This window comes from Protomyctophum parallelum (genome assembly GCF_964188405.1).
Source record: "Protomyctophum parallelum genome assembly, chromosome: 7".
In the NCBI taxonomy this organism is placed as follows: domain Eukaryota; kingdom Metazoa; phylum Chordata; class Actinopteri; order Myctophiformes; family Myctophidae; genus Protomyctophum; species Protomyctophum parallelum.
Genome location: NC_139705.1, coordinates 16124691 through 16144385, shown reverse-complemented (window position 1 = coordinate 16144385; position 19695 = coordinate 16124691). Strand labels below are relative to the sequence as shown.

At 44.8% G+C, this 19695-nt stretch overlaps 1 protein-coding gene across 1 annotated transcript; it reads right to left on the bottom strand.

Moving 5' to 3' along the window:
• Nucleotides 1–10000: 10000 nt before the first annotated feature.
• Nucleotides 10001–19391, bottom strand: LOC310862285 (potassium voltage-gated channel subfamily A member 1-like). The gene is made up of 4 exons (XM_083770107.1): nucleotides 18790–19391; nucleotides 15515–18269; nucleotides 10925–10997; nucleotides 10001–10753 (listed from the first exon to the last, which is right to left on the bottom strand). The coding sequence occupies exons 1-2, from the start codon at nucleotides 19366–19368 to the stop codon at nucleotides 17163–17165; spliced, it is 1686 nt and encodes a 561-aa protein (XP_083626233.1). The 5' UTR covers nucleotides 19369–19391; the 3' UTR covers nucleotides 10001–10753; nucleotides 10925–10997; nucleotides 15515–17162.
• Nucleotides 19392–19695: the final 304 nt, after the last annotated feature.

The window sequence follows — 19695 nt, the reverse complement described above, 5'->3', positions numbered from 1 at the left end:
CCCTTAGCAACGCAGCAATCCATGACCAACCAATAGCGTCTCTCTGCTTGTGAACACAGTATGGATGAAAAACATCTACAGAGGTTGTAAGAGATGTTTCAGGCTCGGCACCAGGATGAAATGACTGAGGGGACAGTTGAAAATGGCGAGGGGGCACATATCAATTTATATAGTAAAACAATATACATAAAACCTAAACTGAGGGACAAAATTTGCAACTGAGGGTGCGAGGCCCCCTCTGGCCTGTTATGTTTTTCTGTTGTTTCTCATTGGATGACTTTTAGGCATATGCCACGAACAAGACATCCCGGTCCTGGGCCAATTTCTCTGTTCGCTGTTGCTGGGTTTTACTGTCAAGATCTATTGACATTTTCTACAAGCACATTGCTAGCTTGTAGATCTGCAATTTTTTAATAGACAAAACATGAGAAAATATAATAATATTATATAATAAAGGGAAGCTCCGCACACTCAGATCTGCACACAATCAATGTATTTATTTAGCAAGCTTTCGGTCTACTGACCTTCTTCAGGCGTAATAAAAAAGTGACATAGGACAGAATATATGTTCATCACTTGATTGGATGATTGATCACACCTATGTCAAACATTTCAATTTGAATGATAACTCACCCAAAGACACCAAGTGTCCATTTAGACAAGAGAAAACGTCACGAGGAAAAATTACAATTATTTACAAACGAAGTAAACAAAAAACAAAATAAACAAAAGCCAATAATGCAATCAAATGCAAACATCAGGCACATAGCCATCATAAAGCAAAGAGCAAATATTTTGTTATCAACACTCATATCAAAATCTTCATTGAGACCTAAGGGTTGTAAACTTTCTAAAGTGTGGATCCAATAGAGCTCTCTCTGGCATAACCTTCTGTCGACATCACCCCCTCTCTGAAGAGTAATCTGCTCTATTCCCTGGAACCTAAGGGAGGAGATAGGATGAGAGTGATTATTAAAGTGACAGGCTATGGGGTAGTTTTCATCTTTTCTTCTGATTGAACCTTTATGTAGTATAATAGACTAAACATAAAACTGTGGACCCTCTGGAACCCCCTCAACAATAACCCCTGGGAAGGGTCTGTGCACCCCTTTGAGAACCACTGCAGTATAGAGCACAACAACAGGAATCCCAATAACGCGCGCGCATAAACACACACACACACACACACACACACACACACACACACACACACACACACACACACACACACACACACACACACACACACACACACACACACACACACACACACACACACACACACACACTCAATAAAGAACAATGTGGTCACTCATGAATTTGAAATGTGTTTCACCAGAAGCTTTGCTCCACTCTGAAAGGACGCCTTAATTCTTAATTCTTAATGTCTGCTGCTGATGAGATCATGATGTGTTGTTGGAGCAAACAGAGGAGTCACTTACTGACATTTCTCTAGCTTGTTCTTCATCTCTGCGGTCCTCACACGCTATATGGACTCAAACACAGCCCCGTTATCCCTCTTTTCATGCTGTGAAACAAAGTATCTGCATTATGGGGTACAGTTCTAGGGCATCCGCTATGTGACGGGTCACTCACAGAAACACATTTCACAACGTGGGCCCCACAAACTATGTCATTTCTTGTGTCTTGCCTTAAGAGATCACACACTCTTTGAACAGCCAATTCCATTTTACTGGATTTCCATTAACCACGTGACCCCTAACACAGTAGCGTCCTTATTCTGGGTATTCCATAATAGGGGAACATCCGGTGAAAATGACAGATGTCCGAGATGTAGAGGGGAAACCATTAGGGGCCCTTAGACCTCCGGGGGACCGCTTTGAGGATCAACAAAGTAGCCTAATCAGGGTTGAAGTGGTTCATATTCAAAGAGGTTTTAACTATACCCATTGCATTTAACCCATGAAAACGGAGAAAGTATCTGTGTCATTTTAGATTTTAGCGTTGGCTATTCATGTACAAATAGTAGATCTACAAGCTTGTACATGATGTACATCTGCTATATTTTTGAACTGAAAATCTTGAAAGTGTGAGAACTACTAGACGGGTTAAACCCAAAGCAAATGTTGGAAATTATCCCTTGAAGTAGATGTGGAGAGAGGTCATGCGCTGCCTCGGTTATTTGATATGGCCGTCATTAAAGCAACCTTTTAAAATGTGCTCAATCATTCACTGTGTGAAGTGTTTTACAGAGAGATAATGGCTATGCTTTTTGCACTCAAGATGTCCTATCATGAAATCTTCCTCAGAACAGTTTCGTTTCTATTATAGCATCTAGCTTACATTATCTGTGTTCATTTTAGAGCATGTTTTTGAGACCAGTGGTCTAAGGACATTTACACATGTACTGTACTTAAGTACTTGTTTTTTTACTTCAGTACTTTTACTTCGACATGTGTTTGAGGGGAACAGGCTAGTGGCAATGGACAGGCGAGTATGGTCGCTGTAGGACAGGAGAAAGGAACAAATCATTAGGACTGAGGAGTACAAAACACAGGTTTCAAGAAATTCAAGAAACACTAACGGTTGCATTGGGTATAACTAGAGCTGAATTCAGTAGCAGGCAAGACGCTTTGCCACATGAGAGATTGAGAAACAATCTGTTGTCACAGTGAGAAGACCAGGGCTTTTATAGACTTGGAGGTGATGAGCTGATGCCAGGCAGGTGAGGTAGATGAGGGAACTGGTAACAGGTGTGTCAAGGTGGAAGCTGGAGCCACGCCTACTCCCACACACACACACACACACACACACACACACACACACACACACACACACACACACACGCCCACTCACAATGACAGACACAAACACATAAGCCAAATTCCAATACCCAATATCTCGGCCACTCGCTCACTCACACTCGCTCACTCCAGCATGGCAAATGACGGTGAAATTGGTGACCTGCCAAATATGTGACCATCTTGTTCACACAACTATTACATGGAAGTCTTTAAATACATGGCCTAAATACAGTTAGGTTGAACTATGTGATTGTCTACACGGTTGTCACATATTTCAGCAGGTCACCAATTCCACCATAACACCACCTTGCTGGAGTGACTGAGTGCGAGTGAGCGAGTAGCCGAGATTCTGGGTATTGGAATTTGGCTATAGACAACACAAGGACACAGCCAGAGACTGTGACAAGAGGCAAATATTATAGTTTTACTCCAATTTGAAAACGTATAGTTAAAATAAAATGACCTGCAAACAGTTTGCACTTGCACAATAGAGACACTTTTATTTGAGCATTATTTCGGTCACATATACAGTACCCTCTTCAGTTATCCTCTATAGTATAGTAGTGAATGCCTGCCTAGTATAGTATAGTGTGCACATGTGCGTGCGTGTGTGGTTGCGCGCGCTCGTGTGTGTGTGTGTGTGTGTGTGTGTGCGTCCGTGCGTGCATGCATGCGTGCGTGTGTGTGTGACACACTGTGTTTTAATTGAAACACTCAGACTTACACTTAGGAGGAGGATAGAAGTTCTCCCTGTTGACAATATCTGCCGTAAGGGGTAAACATGCCAATGTTAAGGCGGAATACACACACACACACACACACACACACACACACACACACAAAGGAGCACAGTGACAGAAAGTATCGTCTCCGTTGGGTGGAAACCTCACAACCATCACAAATGTTACTTTTTAGGATTCAAATTCAAAAACAGCCAAAGTAGCAGATCTACAAGCTCAGATCTTGCAGATCTAGAAAAGTCCACAAAAAGTTAGAACGCAGAGATAAGAGGTTTCTGCCTCGTCGGAGACGACGTTATCCTCTTTGGAGCGTCAAAGTCGACAGAATGCACCTGCAGGCTGGCTGCGTTGCTACGGTAACTCTCTCATCCTGCCCCTCCCTCCGTTGGTTCCCTTGTTGCCATGGTGACTGTGCCTTCTGGAGCATGGTGGCTGGATGATGCTGGTTGATACTTTGATCATATCACTGATGTCTAATAGTTTCACTACTGGGACAGAGAGAGAGAGAGAGAGAGAGAGAGAGAGAGAGAGAGAGAGAGAGAGAGAGAGAGAGAGAGAGAGAGAGAGAGTGTCTTGCCTTTAAGGCAATTATATTCAACATGTTGTATTTCTGTTTAGAGTAGAAAAGTTTGTGAATACTTTATTGTGAAGATGTGTACCACTGCTTTATTTTGAAAACTCTATTTGATGAGTCACTTCCTGTTAGCACCATTTTGCATGCAGCAGAGCTAGAGAAGGCAGACCTGCTCAGAGCTTGAGCCTTGAGACACATCTTACCCACTTGGGAGCATTTTTGATGCAATGTCGTAAGTTGTGCTGGTGAATCCAGTTATTGTAACTTTCTGTGATATGTTTTGTGTATGTTTATTTGGAATTCTAAACAATGTTTGCTGCTGTCTGCAGAGCAGTGCAGGTGTATGTCCTCTTGCTAATTACACTGCAGTGTGTATGTGGTTTAGCCACAGTGTGATTTCTAATTGCCTGGGTGTGCAATGCTGTCAATTTAGAACAGACACTGAATGTTTGTATTGTTTTATTATTTTACAGTTTTTACCATCAAGTCATCAAAGAAGTATACAAGTAAACGGTCAATTCCAACCTTGATTCTGTCTTCATTGGCTGTGGTTTAGCTTGGTGTTAATTGACAGTCCCATACACTGCTTGAGAACACTACAGTAAAAAGACAGCATTGGAGGTTTCCAAGTGAAGTGTCAAGATGGCCTCAAAAGCAAGCAGCAAGGCGTCCAGTGCTGGGAGCAGCAGGACATCATCCTCATCATCAAGTGCAACCCTTGCCCGAGCCAAAGCCGAAGCGGCCAAGGTGAGGGCACAATACGCTACGCAAGAGGCTAAATTAAAAATGGAGAAAGCTGCCAGAGAGGCAGAAATGATGTTGGAAGCAGTAAGACTAGACACAGAGCTAGAAGTTCTAGCTTCACAGCGAGAAGCTGATGCAGCCGTAGCAGAGGCTGTAGTGTTGGAAATGGCTGAAGCAATGGATATTGTAGACGAAATAGAGAAATCTGAATCCGAAAATGTAAAAATGGAACGCACCAGTGAATATATCAGATCTCAAAATGACTTGCAACAAGACAGACAATCACACGACAGCTTCGTATCTGTCGATGAAGTTCCACAACTACAACCCATCAGCAACAAGCCAAAGTCTGTTAAAGCCGGCAACACATTCTCACCACATTCTGTGAAAGTTGAAGACTCACACTTACCCTCACCACACTTACCTGACCCGCCGAAAGCCAAAATGACGTCTGCAGCCAGAACGGCAAACTCCTCCATGAAAGTCCATTCATCTCCCCATGTCCCCCAACATAATCCTCCAGCTAGCACACAACCTCCAGTAGAGCCATTGACACAGTATTTGGCACGACGAGATCTCCTCAATGCAGGACTGTACCAGTTCGATGATAAGCCTGAGAATTACCTTGCGTGGTTCTCCTCATTCACCAGTGCAGTTGGTGAAGTTAACCTCACGCCAATTCAAGAATTAGACCTTATGACTAAATGGCTGGGAAAGGAATCTGGAGAACAGGTGAGACGCATACGCTCAATACATGTCGGAAACCCAAAACGAGCATTACAGACAGCATGGGAGAGACTGCAGGACTGCTATGCTGCCCCCGAAATAATTGAAAGGTCACTGTTTCAGCGGCTCGACAGTTTCCCTAAGATTTCATCAAAAGACCACGTTAAATTACGTGAACTTGGGGATCTGCTTATGGAGATCGAAGGAGCAAAGGAGGATGGATATCTCTCCGGCCTGTTGTACCTCGACACCCCACGTGGAATCGGACCAATTGCACAGAAACTTCCATTTGCACTGCAGGAAAAGTGGCTGTCTTCAGGATCACGCTACAAAGAAGACAACCATGGTCACTTCCCTCCTTTTGATTATTTTTGTAACTTTGTATGCTATGAAGCAAAGAAGCGAAATGACCCTAGCTTCATGTATCAAGACATCACCAACAAACTCATCTCAGTTCACCAAACAGGTGTTTCTACAACAAACAACGACCCTAACAAAAACTGCCCAATTCACAACATGATACATCCTCTCAAAAGATGCAGAGCATTTAGACACAAATCCATTGATGACAGAAAGGCCTTTCTGAAGGAGAGAGGCATATGTTTTAAATGCTGTTCATCAACCTCCCACATGGCCAAGGACTGCAACTCTGTTGTGAAGTGTTTAGAATGTGACAGCCCCAATCATGATGCTGCCATGCATCCTGGCCCATCTCCTGAAACCAACATGGCTCCTTCACTGTCACAAGATAACGGCGGGGAGGGAGAAGAGCACTTTCAACTTAATCAGACCTAAAAAGCAATTCGAGATCCATGCCTTCCCACGGAAAAGACGGACATGTGCCAACTGATCAAGGCAATGTAAAGACCTTTCTCACATAAATCGGTCTGCTTCTACCCACTGGCTGAACTACAAACCGTCATGGACTTCCACAAGTTAATAGTGACCTCACATAGGTCAGACGGGGAGTGTCTTGCCTTTAAGGCAATTATATTCAACATGTTGTATTTCTGTTTAGAGTAGAAAAGTTTGTGAATACTTTATTGTGAAGATGTGTACCACTGCTTTATTTTGAAAACTTTATTTGATGAGTCACTTCCTGTTAGCACCATTTTGCATGCAGCAGAGCTAGAGAAGGCAGACCTGCTCAGAGCTTGAGCCTTGAGACACATCTTACCCACTTGGGAGCATTTTTGATGCAATGTCGTAAGTTGTGCTGGTGAATCCAGTTATTGTAACTTTCTGTGATATGTTTTGTGTATGTTTATTTGGAATTCTAAACAATGTTTGCTGCTGTCTGCAGAGCAGTGCAGGTGTATGTCCTCTTGCTAATTACACTGCAGTGTGTATGTGGTTTAGCCACAGTGTGATTTCTAATTGCCTGGGTGTGCAATGCTGTCAATTTAGAACAGACACTGAATGTTTGTATTGTTTTATTATTTTACAGTTTTTACCATCAAGTCATCAAAGAAGTATACAAGTAAACGGTCAATTCCAACCTTGATTCTGTCTTCATTGGCTGTGGTTTAGCTTGGTGTTAATTGACAGTCCCATACACTGCTTGAGAACACTACAGAGAGACATATGCACCAAGGAGGAGGGAGTGGTTTTCAAACTTTTTTCATGACAAGGTCAAGGACCACAAAATGTATTTGGAATGCGGACCGCCAAAACTAAGACTAAATATATTTGCAATTTAATTGATCATATCAACGATGTCTAGAGGGAGTGGTTTTCAAACTTGTTTTCATGTCAAATCGTTTGAAAACCACTTTACCCCCCAAATTAACATGAGCCTATTTGGCATGCGGACCAAAAGTAAGACTAAATACGCAAAGAATTAAAAAAGAAGAGACCAAGGCACTCTTGTAGAATTGTAAAAAATAAATTGGCTAATACATTTGCAAGGATTTAAAATGTTCTACAAGAACGCCTATTATTGGTCTCTTCTATTTTTTTGCATCAATTCTGTCACCCAGTTGTTGCGAACGCAGTGAGCCACTTACTATGACAGCAAGGGCTAAATGTCTGTGTGTGTGTGTGTGTGTCACGCTGTTACACCACCCGCCCGCCACCAGAGGGCGCAGCTGTAGCACACACACACACACACACACACACACACACACACACACACAGGGCGCAGCTGTAACACACACACACACACACACACACACACACACACACACACAACCACACACACACGAGCTGCGTTCGCTTCACGCGTTTGCGCGTCTTACTTGTACCAATAGTACCACCTGGGTACCTTGTTGGAGATCTCTACTAACAGATGTGCTCCTTCCTCTCTTTTTTCTAATTAAATATATTGACCTTTTCGTCATCAAATAAAAACTAGATTAGAATTAACACTGGTTTCAGTGGTTTGGATTCAGAACAGCACTCTGGTCGAGCTCCTGCATGGCCAAGGGGGGGAGGCTGTGCTGTGCCTATAAAACACATGCAGTTGTAAAACTCTCTTAGAATGATAATATTTATACTTCTCTGGCGTTAGAGAGGACGAGTTGAAATTAAAGTTCTGCCACCTGACACACACACACACACACACACACACACACACACACACACACACACACACACACACACACACACACACACACACTCACTCACATGCATATGTTTAGCAAACTAAAACTATAGACCAACTAAACGTTTCACTTGGTTCCATTTGTACACTGAGTTAAGGCCGGTCCTTGTAAATAAAAACATTTGAGAACTAGCCTACTAGTAGGCTACTAGTTGGGACTCATATTGTGCCATAGTGTTGTAGTCAATCAGTGTAATGTATATTCTAAAGAAGACATTGGGACTTGACATTAAGTAATTGGGTTTTATGATCAAAATAAGAACATCATAATGGTGTTTAAAATGTTTAATCTAAAACTTGCCACGGACAAGACCAAGTCTTTGTACCAAATACATTTGATTGTGTATGGACATACATATTGATGACCACTGCCCTGTCCAAAAGGCATTATGGTTTGTGTAAAACTACCGAATGGTAGCGGATGGAAAGGCAGGCCCCATACTAGTTCCCTTAATAAAAAGCACACACCTAATAATGTGTTTATATGGGTCATGTTTTAAGACAGCACTGGAGCAATAACACATGACAAACACTGCCATACACATTCTTCCCCTGTCACCTGATGTGCATGTATTAAAAGGTATTCATCCCACCTGCGTGTGTGTATGTGTGTGTGTGTGTGTGTGTGTGCGTGGGTGGGTGCATGTGTTTGTGTGCGTGCATGTGTGTTTGTATGTTTTTGTTCTAAATGTGTTGGTCAGGGGAATAGCAGCAACCAGCACGTGTGTGTGTGTGCGTGCGTGCGTGTCATACACATTAACTATATAGAGTACACTGAGGAAACAAAAGGCATATGGCTGACAATCCTTGATTTGTATAAACTATTTAAAATTGGACAGATAATCCAATCTAACAATTAATTATCAATCCCAGTGAATGTTTTGTCCTAATCTAACATCTGGTCAGTTCATATTCAGGTCATAATATTGAATACATAGTACCATGCCCCATGCAGAAATTCAAGAAACCCTCACACATTTCAGGACTTTTAATGCTTTTGTGAAACGGCTTTCCCTTTTTAACCAGAATGTTGTCCCAAAGGCATGGAGCACGTTCCTTGTCCGGTGAGCCCACATACTGTCTGAGTGGAATCCATCCTGTTGGTCCTGTCTGTGTGTGACAGCTCCAATAGTGGCTGCTGAGTTAGAGTTCAAAAACAGAGTCATACAAATCCATGTGGAAATAAAATGGATTTGAAATACAATTATGGCTCTTGTTTTTGCAGTTGCGGTTTTTGTTGGGTTTTTTTTCATCTGAGTTTGTATCTGGGTGTTTCCGCAGGGGTCATCGCCATGCCGGCTTGTGGTGGACATTATTTGTTAAAATATATTTTGCCACGGATATACAAAATGAGTGGACAATAACATTACCAGAAACACACAAAAAGCTAGCCCTGAATGACCATAACAGGTTATTAACTCTGAGAGTGTTCAAATGAAACCAAATAGATCTGTACAGGTCCGTTTGGTTCCATTTGTAAACTCTCAGGCCCCTTTTCCACCAAAGTAACTTTGGTTCTAGAACTGGTTCCGTTTTAGATTCTTGGAAACCAGTTTCCAGTTTTTTGTTGGTTCCAATTCCGAATCAACCTTTAGGATTTCAGGGGTTAAGACTCTGAACTGGTTCAACATTATTATGTGGTGAAAAGATAACTGAACTGGTTCAACCTGGTGGAAAAGGGGCCTCAGAGGTAAGGGGGTCCTTGCAAATGAAACATTTGACAACTACTATAGTTGGACTCCATTCACTATTTGCATGCGCAAATAGTGAATGGCAAATCGAGTGGCAAGGTGAATTTAATGTCGTTTAACATTGTTTAATGCAATCTAGGACTTTTCTGTTTGGATGTATGGGCTGTCATAGCCTGTCAAGGACAGAAAGTAGATTTTGTTTTTACTCAGTAGGCGTTTCCGCATAACTTCCGGGTATGATGATGATATCACACACATACCCTCTATATGCCATAGTGTGAAAGTAAACCAGTGTCATACATAGTCTGAAGAAAACCTGCAAGACTTTACATTCAGTAATTGGGTCTCGTGATCAAAATAAGAACATTATAATGGACACATTGATGACCCCTGGGTTTCCGGGAAGAGGTGAGGAGCTGCCAGAATGTCCTCACCAAGAGACAGAGTGACCCCGGAGGGCTGGAGGGTATGGTGGCAGACAGCTGCACAGGTGATGGTCGGCAGGTACTTCTGGGAAGATACTTCTGGGCAGGTGGTGCTAGGTAGGTACTTCTGGGCAGGTGGTGCTAGGTAGGTACTTCTGGGCAGGTGGTGCTAGGTAGGTACTTCTGGGCAGGTGGTGCTAGGTAGGTACTTCTGGGCAGGTGGTGCTAGGTAGGTACTTCTGTGCAGGTGATGATCTGTAGATCAGTGGTTCTCAACCTGGGGACCCCCCAAAATAATCATATGATTTAAAATGGGGACCCCCCCCCACCCTGACAAGCACTTGGAATTGTAGGAGTTGAAGAATTATACGTTTAGCTTGTAGATCGGTTGTTTAACCCCATTGGGGTCCCGACCCACAGGTTGAGAAGGAGTCATCCAGGTTCAATCGTCCATCTCGCAGTTCTCAGCTTTGATCTGTCTGGCCCCTAGAGGAATGTCACAGTCATTGCAGATTAATATGTGATCTAGCCTATAGCCTAGCATTAGTAATGATGAGTAGAAATATAATGGCAGTCGCTCTATATATTCAAAGAAGAAAGAATAGACTCTCTACATTGTAGAGAGTCTACACTGAGAGTGTACTGAGTACAGCCTACCTATATGTTCAGGTCAGCCTGCTGTAGTTGTCGGCGGCTTTGGGAGGCTTAACCATTAAAGAGCGTTGTACACCTGAGAGAGAGAGAGAGAGAGAGAGAGAGAGAGAGAGAGAGAGAGAGAGGGGAGAGAGAGAGAGAGAGAGAGAGAGAGAGAGAGGGAGGGAGAGGGAGGGGGGGGCTTAGATGGCAGTTTTGTCACCCAGTTCAATGACTTTAGTAACAATAACAAACACCGCTCCCTGCTCCCTGCTTCACTCCCCGCTGTGTTATTATCATTCATGCATATAAACATAAATAAATAAAACACTGTCTGTCCGCTTAGTGGAGACAGACAGGAGAGGAGAGGAGAGGAGAGGAGAGGAGAGGAGAGGGGAGGGGAGGGGAGGGGAGGGGAGGGGAGGGGAGGGGAGGGGAGGGGAGGGGAGAGGAGAGGAGAGGAGAGGAGAGGAGAGGAGAGGAGAGGAGAGGAGAGGAGAGGAGAGGAGAGGAGAGGAGAGGAGAGGAGAGGAGAGGAGAGGAGAGGATGTTTTATGATCTTGTCTGTCATTCCAATCATGCAACAAAGCCCTTGAAAATAATTAGTTAGTTTTGGGGTCCTCCTCCCTGTCAAGTATAGTTGATCAAAGATGCTACTTGGCAGGTGTGTTAACGAGACAGAGACAGAGAGAGAGAAACAGAGGAACAGAGATAAAGCAGGGAGGATAGAGTAATGTTTACAGATCTTGTCAATCATTGTCAACTGCAGTCTCATTCACTATGGGTAAGAAAAAATGTTCTCAACCCATGAAAACCGGAAAAGCATCTGTGTCATCTTTGATTTTAGCGTTGACTATACAAAAATAGCAGATGTACAAGCTCACAGCGTGTCGTGAGCTTGTTGACAGTTGATTATGTTGATGGCGTATTAATGCCAGATTCTACACTTGGTTGCATGCTGAAAATTGTTGCTTGAAAAACATTTTATTTAGTTTCTATTTAGTTTTCATCAGTGACAAAATGGCAGTCGACGAACATTTTTCATAATAGTTTTAGTCAACGAAATCAACACTGTTTTATACTCTCAAGCGTCTCAAGCTCCTAGCAATGCCCCGACTGACTTCCTTTCAATGAAGTTCGTAAAGTCAGAGGTCAAGGTGAGAAGGTCAGAATCAATGGAAACAATTAATCAATGAAGCTAGGTGGTGCAGTTCAAATGAATAAATCCTTGGGTCATGACACAACTCCACATATGCCCATTTCTGCCTAACTAATAGTTTATGCCATTTTTTATGCCTTTTTGCTGCTACTCCCAATTGGGCAATTGAATACATAGGACCCAAATGGAAACAAGACCGCTATGCTTTTAGACCTTTGACTGTACTCTGTTGCTATTTGCATTTCTGTCAATAAAAACGTGTCATCTCTGGGGACATGTGATCAACATGTATCAGTCAAATGTTTTACATTGCATTTCGAATGGCTGTGATTGCCTTCCAAAGTTTAGTAGTTCAGGTGTAGAGAGCCCAGATGATAGATCAATACATCTCTCTTCCCTGTTTGTTGTTCCTGTGTTTCTGTTAAACTAACCACAGCCAGCAAAGACACACACTGCTGTACATTTAGACACAAATCCACAGGGATGGCCCTGAGCAGGAAAACAACATCCCTGCAATTAACAAGGAAACACTGACAGGCTATGGATTTTACACTAAGCATACAAAAAGGAGTGTGCTGCTTATATATAGTCTTTTTTTTTTAGTTGATGTGTGGTTTGTTTTGCTGACTATGATGTGCCTTTCCTTTTATGTGGTGGACATGGTTGGAAATTATCTAAGAACTAAGTCAAGTACGCCAATAGAGCACTGAACTTAACTTAATTTACGCATCCTACCTGGATGGACCACAATTGGACCACAATTCTTATATGAGACGATTCTAAGATGACCCAATGTTATTATCCATGGAGAAATTACTTCCATGACCCGCAGGGGATGAAGCAGTGACGTCCGGGCTTTGGTAATTATCTGTTAAGTGCTCTTGACTTATCAGGACCAGTCTCAGCTTCCGATGTGAACAAACAAACAAAAACATGTGTTTGTTCCCCCCCCCCCCCATGTATTGAATTCGACTTCTTCTATTGTGCCAAATGATTGCTTCTCTGTAAGAACCGTCGTAAGTAGCTTACGTAACCATCACACTGCGCCCGACACTTGACATTTGCACCTATTTTCACAGGTCTGTGTCTTGCACTGAAAACGAGACAAGCTCACAATGTCCTGATGCGACGTATGAGCAGTGATGGAACTAAGTACTCACAATGTGTTACTTCATTCAAAGTAGCAATACTGCAATGTAGAAATGTAAAAGAAATATGTAGAAACTAGAAAGTACTTATTATGCGTTATGTCTATTTCACACATTTTCGAATGTATAAAAAAACGTATAAAGTTATTTTGAAAATAGCAGATCTATTTTCAAATGGCCGAAGTGGTTAATGTATGTTTTGTAATAATAATTAATAAAAATCACACCCGTGTGAAGTGAGGGGCGCTGTTATCATCCTACATCATCCCATTCCAGCCAATCACAATTTGCGTCCTCACCTTCGTCATCAATGTTTGTGTTACGCAATGTTTGTGTTTACACAAACATTCTAAATTGTCCATTCATTGTCAATAGCATTTAATGTTTGTGTTAGGAGGACAAAATGCAGGTTACACACACCATGGCTGGACATACATCATAAATCTACAAAGTAACTAGTGAGATGGGGGGGGGGGGGGGTCGACGGCCAAATACATATACTTTTTGGGGGGCCTTGACATGAAACGGTTTGAGCACCACTGACATAGAGACATATGTTTGTTTGTTTTTTCAGAAAAATGTTAGGATTTAGAAGACATTATTTTGTAGAATAGGAATCAGCCACCTGTTCTGTCAGTAGCAGAGAGACTCCACAGGGGGGCAGCACTGACACAGACACTAGTAGCACACAAAGTCAACTGAAGGTGAGAGGCAAGTAGGACACTGCAGGAGCATCCATCACATGTCATATACGCACGCACGCACGCACGCACGCATGCACGCACATACATACACACACACATGCCCTAGTGAGGATTTTGACAGCAAATTTTTTTGACAGCAAAGTTTTACACATAGTCTTTTGAATAAAATCCCAATTAATTTTTGTCATATTATTTTAGGCATCTGAAATGTTTAAGTTTTAGTCTAGTTTTTAAAATATCACACGATTTTAGTCGATTCAATCTAGAACGTTGATTCAGTCGACTAAATTGTATTTTGGCAGGCAGTGATGGTGTGGAAATGCCAGATTTATACTCTGCCGTGTGCCAAAAATAGACGATCTTGCGAACTCGTCACGCTTGCGACACGTTGTGAACTTGCAGATCAGCTATTTTCAGAGAGTGACTGCCTGGCCTGCACAACCGAACCAAAGTGGCTGCCAATGAGGTCACGGGGACACACACACAAAGCCCCTCCTAAAGAAATCATGTAGGACCCCCCCCCCTGGCCCCTGGTCGGTCCCGAGTCCCGACCCACAGGTTGAGAACCCCTGACCTAGTAGCCTACCTATGGCATGCAGGTCACATGATTGACATGTGGGCGGGGCCATTCCCCAGAGAGGCTGGGAAACCACAAACCAGTCACCATTTGCCATTAATGGCCATCTTGCATTAACTTAATGGCAGGGTGGTAACTAGCCGCAATTTTCCATTGACAACCCACACATCCAAACAGAAAAGTCCTATCTGATTGTATTAAACCACGTCAAACTCACCAACATTGCAGCTGTACGAAAAGCTTTAATTATCCTCTTTCTATCTGCAATTTTCAATTTGTGCATTTTGCATTAAACACTGCAAAGTGTTTGTTTCATAAAAAAATACCGTAGACATGATAGCGTCAACCGTAGACGTAGACAGTTATGAGCTACTTTCTGTCAAGAAATTCCTTGCAGATGATTATTTTTCCAAGTGTTGGAGTTTGGATGTGCTTGTTGGATATCACTCAACAGCCCTGCATACCACCTGTTTTGAATTTGCACATAATGTAGGAGGCAGCAGGACGTTGCTTTTAATATATTACTGTAATATTATTATTTTACCCAGTAACGAGTAGTGTAGTCCAGGGTATTACTTGACCAAAAACTGTAATATTATTGCATATTACACTATGTAAAAAAAAAAAAGAGTACATAGTTTTTGGCTGATTGGTAACTCCATTTGGTTTCATTTTACGCAAGAGTAAGATTATTGTTAAATATCTGCATTACTTAATTTACAAGAAGTCTACACAATTAGAGAATGTAAAATAATTGTTATTTTGGTCAACGTTTGCCAAAAGCATGGAATTGTAGACAAAATCTTATCCAACGACAACAAAATATTCTTTTGTTTTGGTTCTGAGAAGCCAAATCTCATTAATGGTGGTCCGTGGCGCAAATGCCGAATAAATAATGGACCTTGAAATGAAAATGGTTGAAAACCCCTGACCTAAAGGCTGTAAAACTTTTCATTACTAAAAGGCAACAGCATTAATCAAAGGAAAAGTGAGAGTAGGACAGACCTCCACAGACATAATGCTCACCATGTTTTCTCGGTGGGGTAACAGCAGCCTCTATGGAGTGCTCAGGGTAGTGCAGCCATCATGACGGCTACTCCCAGTCCATTCATAATTCCACAAACACTGCTTCTGCTTTCACGTCACGTTTCCTTTGTCTCCTCCGTTCAGCCTCTCTGTGCCGCCTGCTTTGTCTTGAGAACTGTTTCGCTGCTGTGTGGCATTCTGAAATCAGACCTCCCTCGACAAATAGGCTAAATAGGTGACAGGTCTCATCATGTCATGGTGTTAAAGTCACTGACAAACTGGACAAGTATTAAAGGCATGTCTGGAGGCAGAATGATGCTGGCACACACTCACTGGGGTCTGGTCTGGTGTCGCGCGTGCGCGCGCGCGTGTGTGTGTGGGCTGTTACGCACGGCACCACGGCATTGTTATTGTTATGATCGGGCAGTTTCTTGTACAACAGACAGACAGACTGCTCGGGGACAGGAATCTTCTTCGGCCGGGTGTATCTATCACGGCGAGTCCCAAAGCCATCTGGAAGGTTACTGTGGAAACAGGGATGCCATGGCAACGGTGACTGGGGTTATACAGAGGAAAAAAAGGGGACCGGGTCCTGCCGTCGTCATGGAGACTGAATCACAGCGGGCGATATTTGAGGCATCCGGAGAGAAGCACGCTCCATCCTTTTGATTTTGATCGCCCGCGTGCACATGGGAAATATGAGAGAGGGAGCCAGACTGTTACTCCTCCTCTCACATGTTTTGTACCATTAATAAAACTGTCCCTTTTGTGTTGTCACAGCGCCTATTACGCCGTAAATACTAGGCTAGTACAGGGGGTTATTTCTTTAAACGCGGTTATAGTAGGATTTTTGACTATAGACTTTAACTCACAACAAAGGCAAAGCACAGGACGGTCAAATTGAGATATATATATATGCTGAACAGTCGTGTTTTTTATTTTTTTTACACAGTCACGTGTTTGAAACACAGAGATTGAAATGAATTATACGTATTATAGGCTACCGTATGTTATGACAGACGAACCACGGCGCGTAACGCATGAGACACAACACTATCCCTTGAATTGTACTAGTAGTGGCATGATGTCACCATTCACAGTTTAAAAGCACGTGTCTCTGTGTGTGTGTGTATGTGTATGTGTGTGTGTGCCCTGTTGTGAGAAAATAATGCCTATTGCACAGTGCACAACAGGTCGATTCCCTCGGAATAGCGGGAAACAAAAGAAAAATCACCCCAGACTCAGGGGACCAGAGAGTAACGAATAATACGCCTAAAACTTCAGGAGGAGAGTGCTCTCTCTCTCTCTCCCTCCCTCTCTCCAAGTGCGAATGGAACCACATAAGCAGGCTCTACTATAATAGAATTATGAATTCTGATCATTAAAATGATAAATTCTGATTCCTAGGAGAATGGAACACGATGACAAGGCAGTAGTAGCAGCGCACGGTGTCTGAACAGACAGGGGGTAATAGCTCTATCTCTATCGTTCTTCTCGTCTACGGTTGCGAACACCGGAGAGCGTGGCGCGTATAACGGGGCTGCTGTCTGTCTGTGCGTTTATTCCTACTATAAATCACACTCGTACTCCTGTCTGTGTTCAGGCAGGGCCACAACAGTCCTACACACACACAGGCAGGCCTACACGTCTACACGTCGGTATTCTTTTTATTGACGTTCACGCAGTTCTGCTGCGAGTTGTGCAGGACTTGCGTGACGGCGGCGGTTGCTGTTGTGGTGGTGGTGAGGAAGTTGGGCTGCGGCTGCTGCTGCTGCTGCTTGAAGCCCTGCTCCTCGATCACCATGTACTCGCTCTTGCTGAGCGACGAGCTGGAGCGAGACGTCTTGCCCTCCTCGCCGTCCCCTGCGTCTCCCTCCGCGGCCGCCTGCAGTGGCTGCAGGCTGCCCACGTGCAGGTACTGCGCCTGCTCCTCGCCCTCCGTCTCGCGGTGGTAGAAGTAGTTGAAGTTGGAGACGATGACGGGCACGGGCAGCGCGATGGTGAGCACGCCGGCGATGGCGCACAGCGAGCCCACGATCTTTCCCCCGATGGTCACCGGGTGCATGTCGCCGTAGCCCACGGTGGTCATGGTGACCACGGCCCACCAGAAGGCGTCGGGGATGCTGGTGAAGCCGCTGTCCGGGTCGTCGGCCTCCGCGAAGTACACGGCGCTGGAGAAGAGGATGACGCCGATGAAGAGGAAGAAGATGAGCAGGCCCAGCTCGCGCATGCTGGCCTTCAGAGTCTGCCCCAGGATCTGGAGGCCCTTGGAGTGACGCGACAGCTTGAAGATGCGGAACACGCGCACCAGACGGATGACACGGAGGATGGCCAGCGACATGGCCTGCTGGCCCCCGTTGCCCCCCTGGCGCTCCGCCAGCTCCGTGCCCAGCGTGATGAAGTACGGGATGATGGCCACGATGTCGATGACGTTCATGATGTTCTTGGAGAACACAGCCTTGCTGGGGCACGCGAAGAAGCGCACGAGCAGCTCGAAGGAGAACCAGATGATGCACAGCGTCTCCACCACGAAGAAGGGGTCCGAGAAGGGGCTGGGCTGGTCCTGCGGCAGCGTGCCGTTGAGCCCTGCGGAGGCCAGGAGGAGCACGGCCGCCGGGTCCTTCATCTCGTCGCGGAACTCGGGCAGCGTCTCCAGGCAGAAGATCACGATGGAGATGAGGATGACCATCACGGACACGATGGCGATGCCCCGCGCCGGGCCCGAGCTCTCTGGGTACTCGAAGAGCAGCCACACCTGCAGTGGTGAAATACAGTACTCAAATGTTTTTACATATAAGTAAAGGTATCAATATATGCAGTGTATTGATATACTATAGTATATCAATACACTGCATATAGTAGAAGTAGAAGTTCGGGATTCAACGTGTTTTTGAGTAAAAGAGTAAGTACTCTTGCATGAATCTTTTGAAAATAGCAGATCTGCGATGCATTGTGAGCTTGTAGATCGGCTATTTTTAAAATGTATAGTGCTGTGGTTAATGTATGTTTTGTAATAATAATCAAAATCTACAAAGTAACTAGTAACTAAAGTTTTCAAATTAATGTAGTGGGACGGGAGTAAAAGTACTGCAGTATTTGGATCCGAGATATAGTGAAGTAAAAGTAGGCCTACTGCATGGCCTTTGGAACCCCAAAATACCTCAAAATGTGAAGTAGGCTACAGGACTACTTGAGTAACACGCGCGCGCACGCACGCACACACACACACACACACACACACACACACACACACACACACACACACACACACACACCTGTTTCTGGAACTCGTTGTCGGGCAGCGGTCTCTCCTCCTCCTTGATGAAGCCCTCGTCGTCTCGGAACTTCTCCATGGCCTCCTCGCCCAGCTCGTAGAAGCGGATCTCCTCGGAGAATATGTCGATGGGCACGTTCACGGGTCTCCGGATGCGCCCGCCCGACTGGTAGTAGTACAGGATGGCGTCGAAGCTCGGCCGGTTCCGGTCGAAGAAGTACTCGTTCCTGAGCGGGTCAAAGTACCTCATCCTCTTCTTGGGGTCCCCCAGCAGGGTCTCCGGGAACTGGGCGAGCGTCTTGAGCTGCGTCTCGAAACGCAGGCCGGAGATGTTGATGACCACGCGCTCGCAGCACTCGTGGTCCGCGGGCTCGTAGAGGTGGTCCACGGAGTGCCGGTGGCCCGGCAGAGCCGCCGACTCCTCCAACATGTTGTTGCTGTCACAGGTCGCGTGCACCACCGTCATGACGGCGTCGCAGTCGGTGTAGCCGGAGTTCACCAGGGTGTCTCCGGTCACAGCTGCCCGGGTCTTGGTCACGCTCGGTGGGGGGGATTGAAGGAGGCAGCGGTGGTCGTCCATGAGGTGGGACTAGACGCACGGCATGAGGGCAGCCAGGCAGCCGGAGCCGACCGCGCCCCCTCCTCCTCCGCTCCTCCGCCGCCGCTGCGCCCCGCCGGTGAGCCCCGCCGGTCAACCACAACTGTCTCCTGCCATAATCTCCACGTGCAGGTCGGATCTCCTTTCCTCCACCGCCCCCCCTCTCTCTCTCTGTCTCTCTCTTTGTCTCTCTGTCTCTTTCCTCTCACTCACTGTATACTTCCAGGCTACAGTTGGTTGGTGTTCCCGCCCACGGATCTTGGAGCTGACTTTATAAACTATAGCTCTCCAACCCGCCCACGGTGCGCT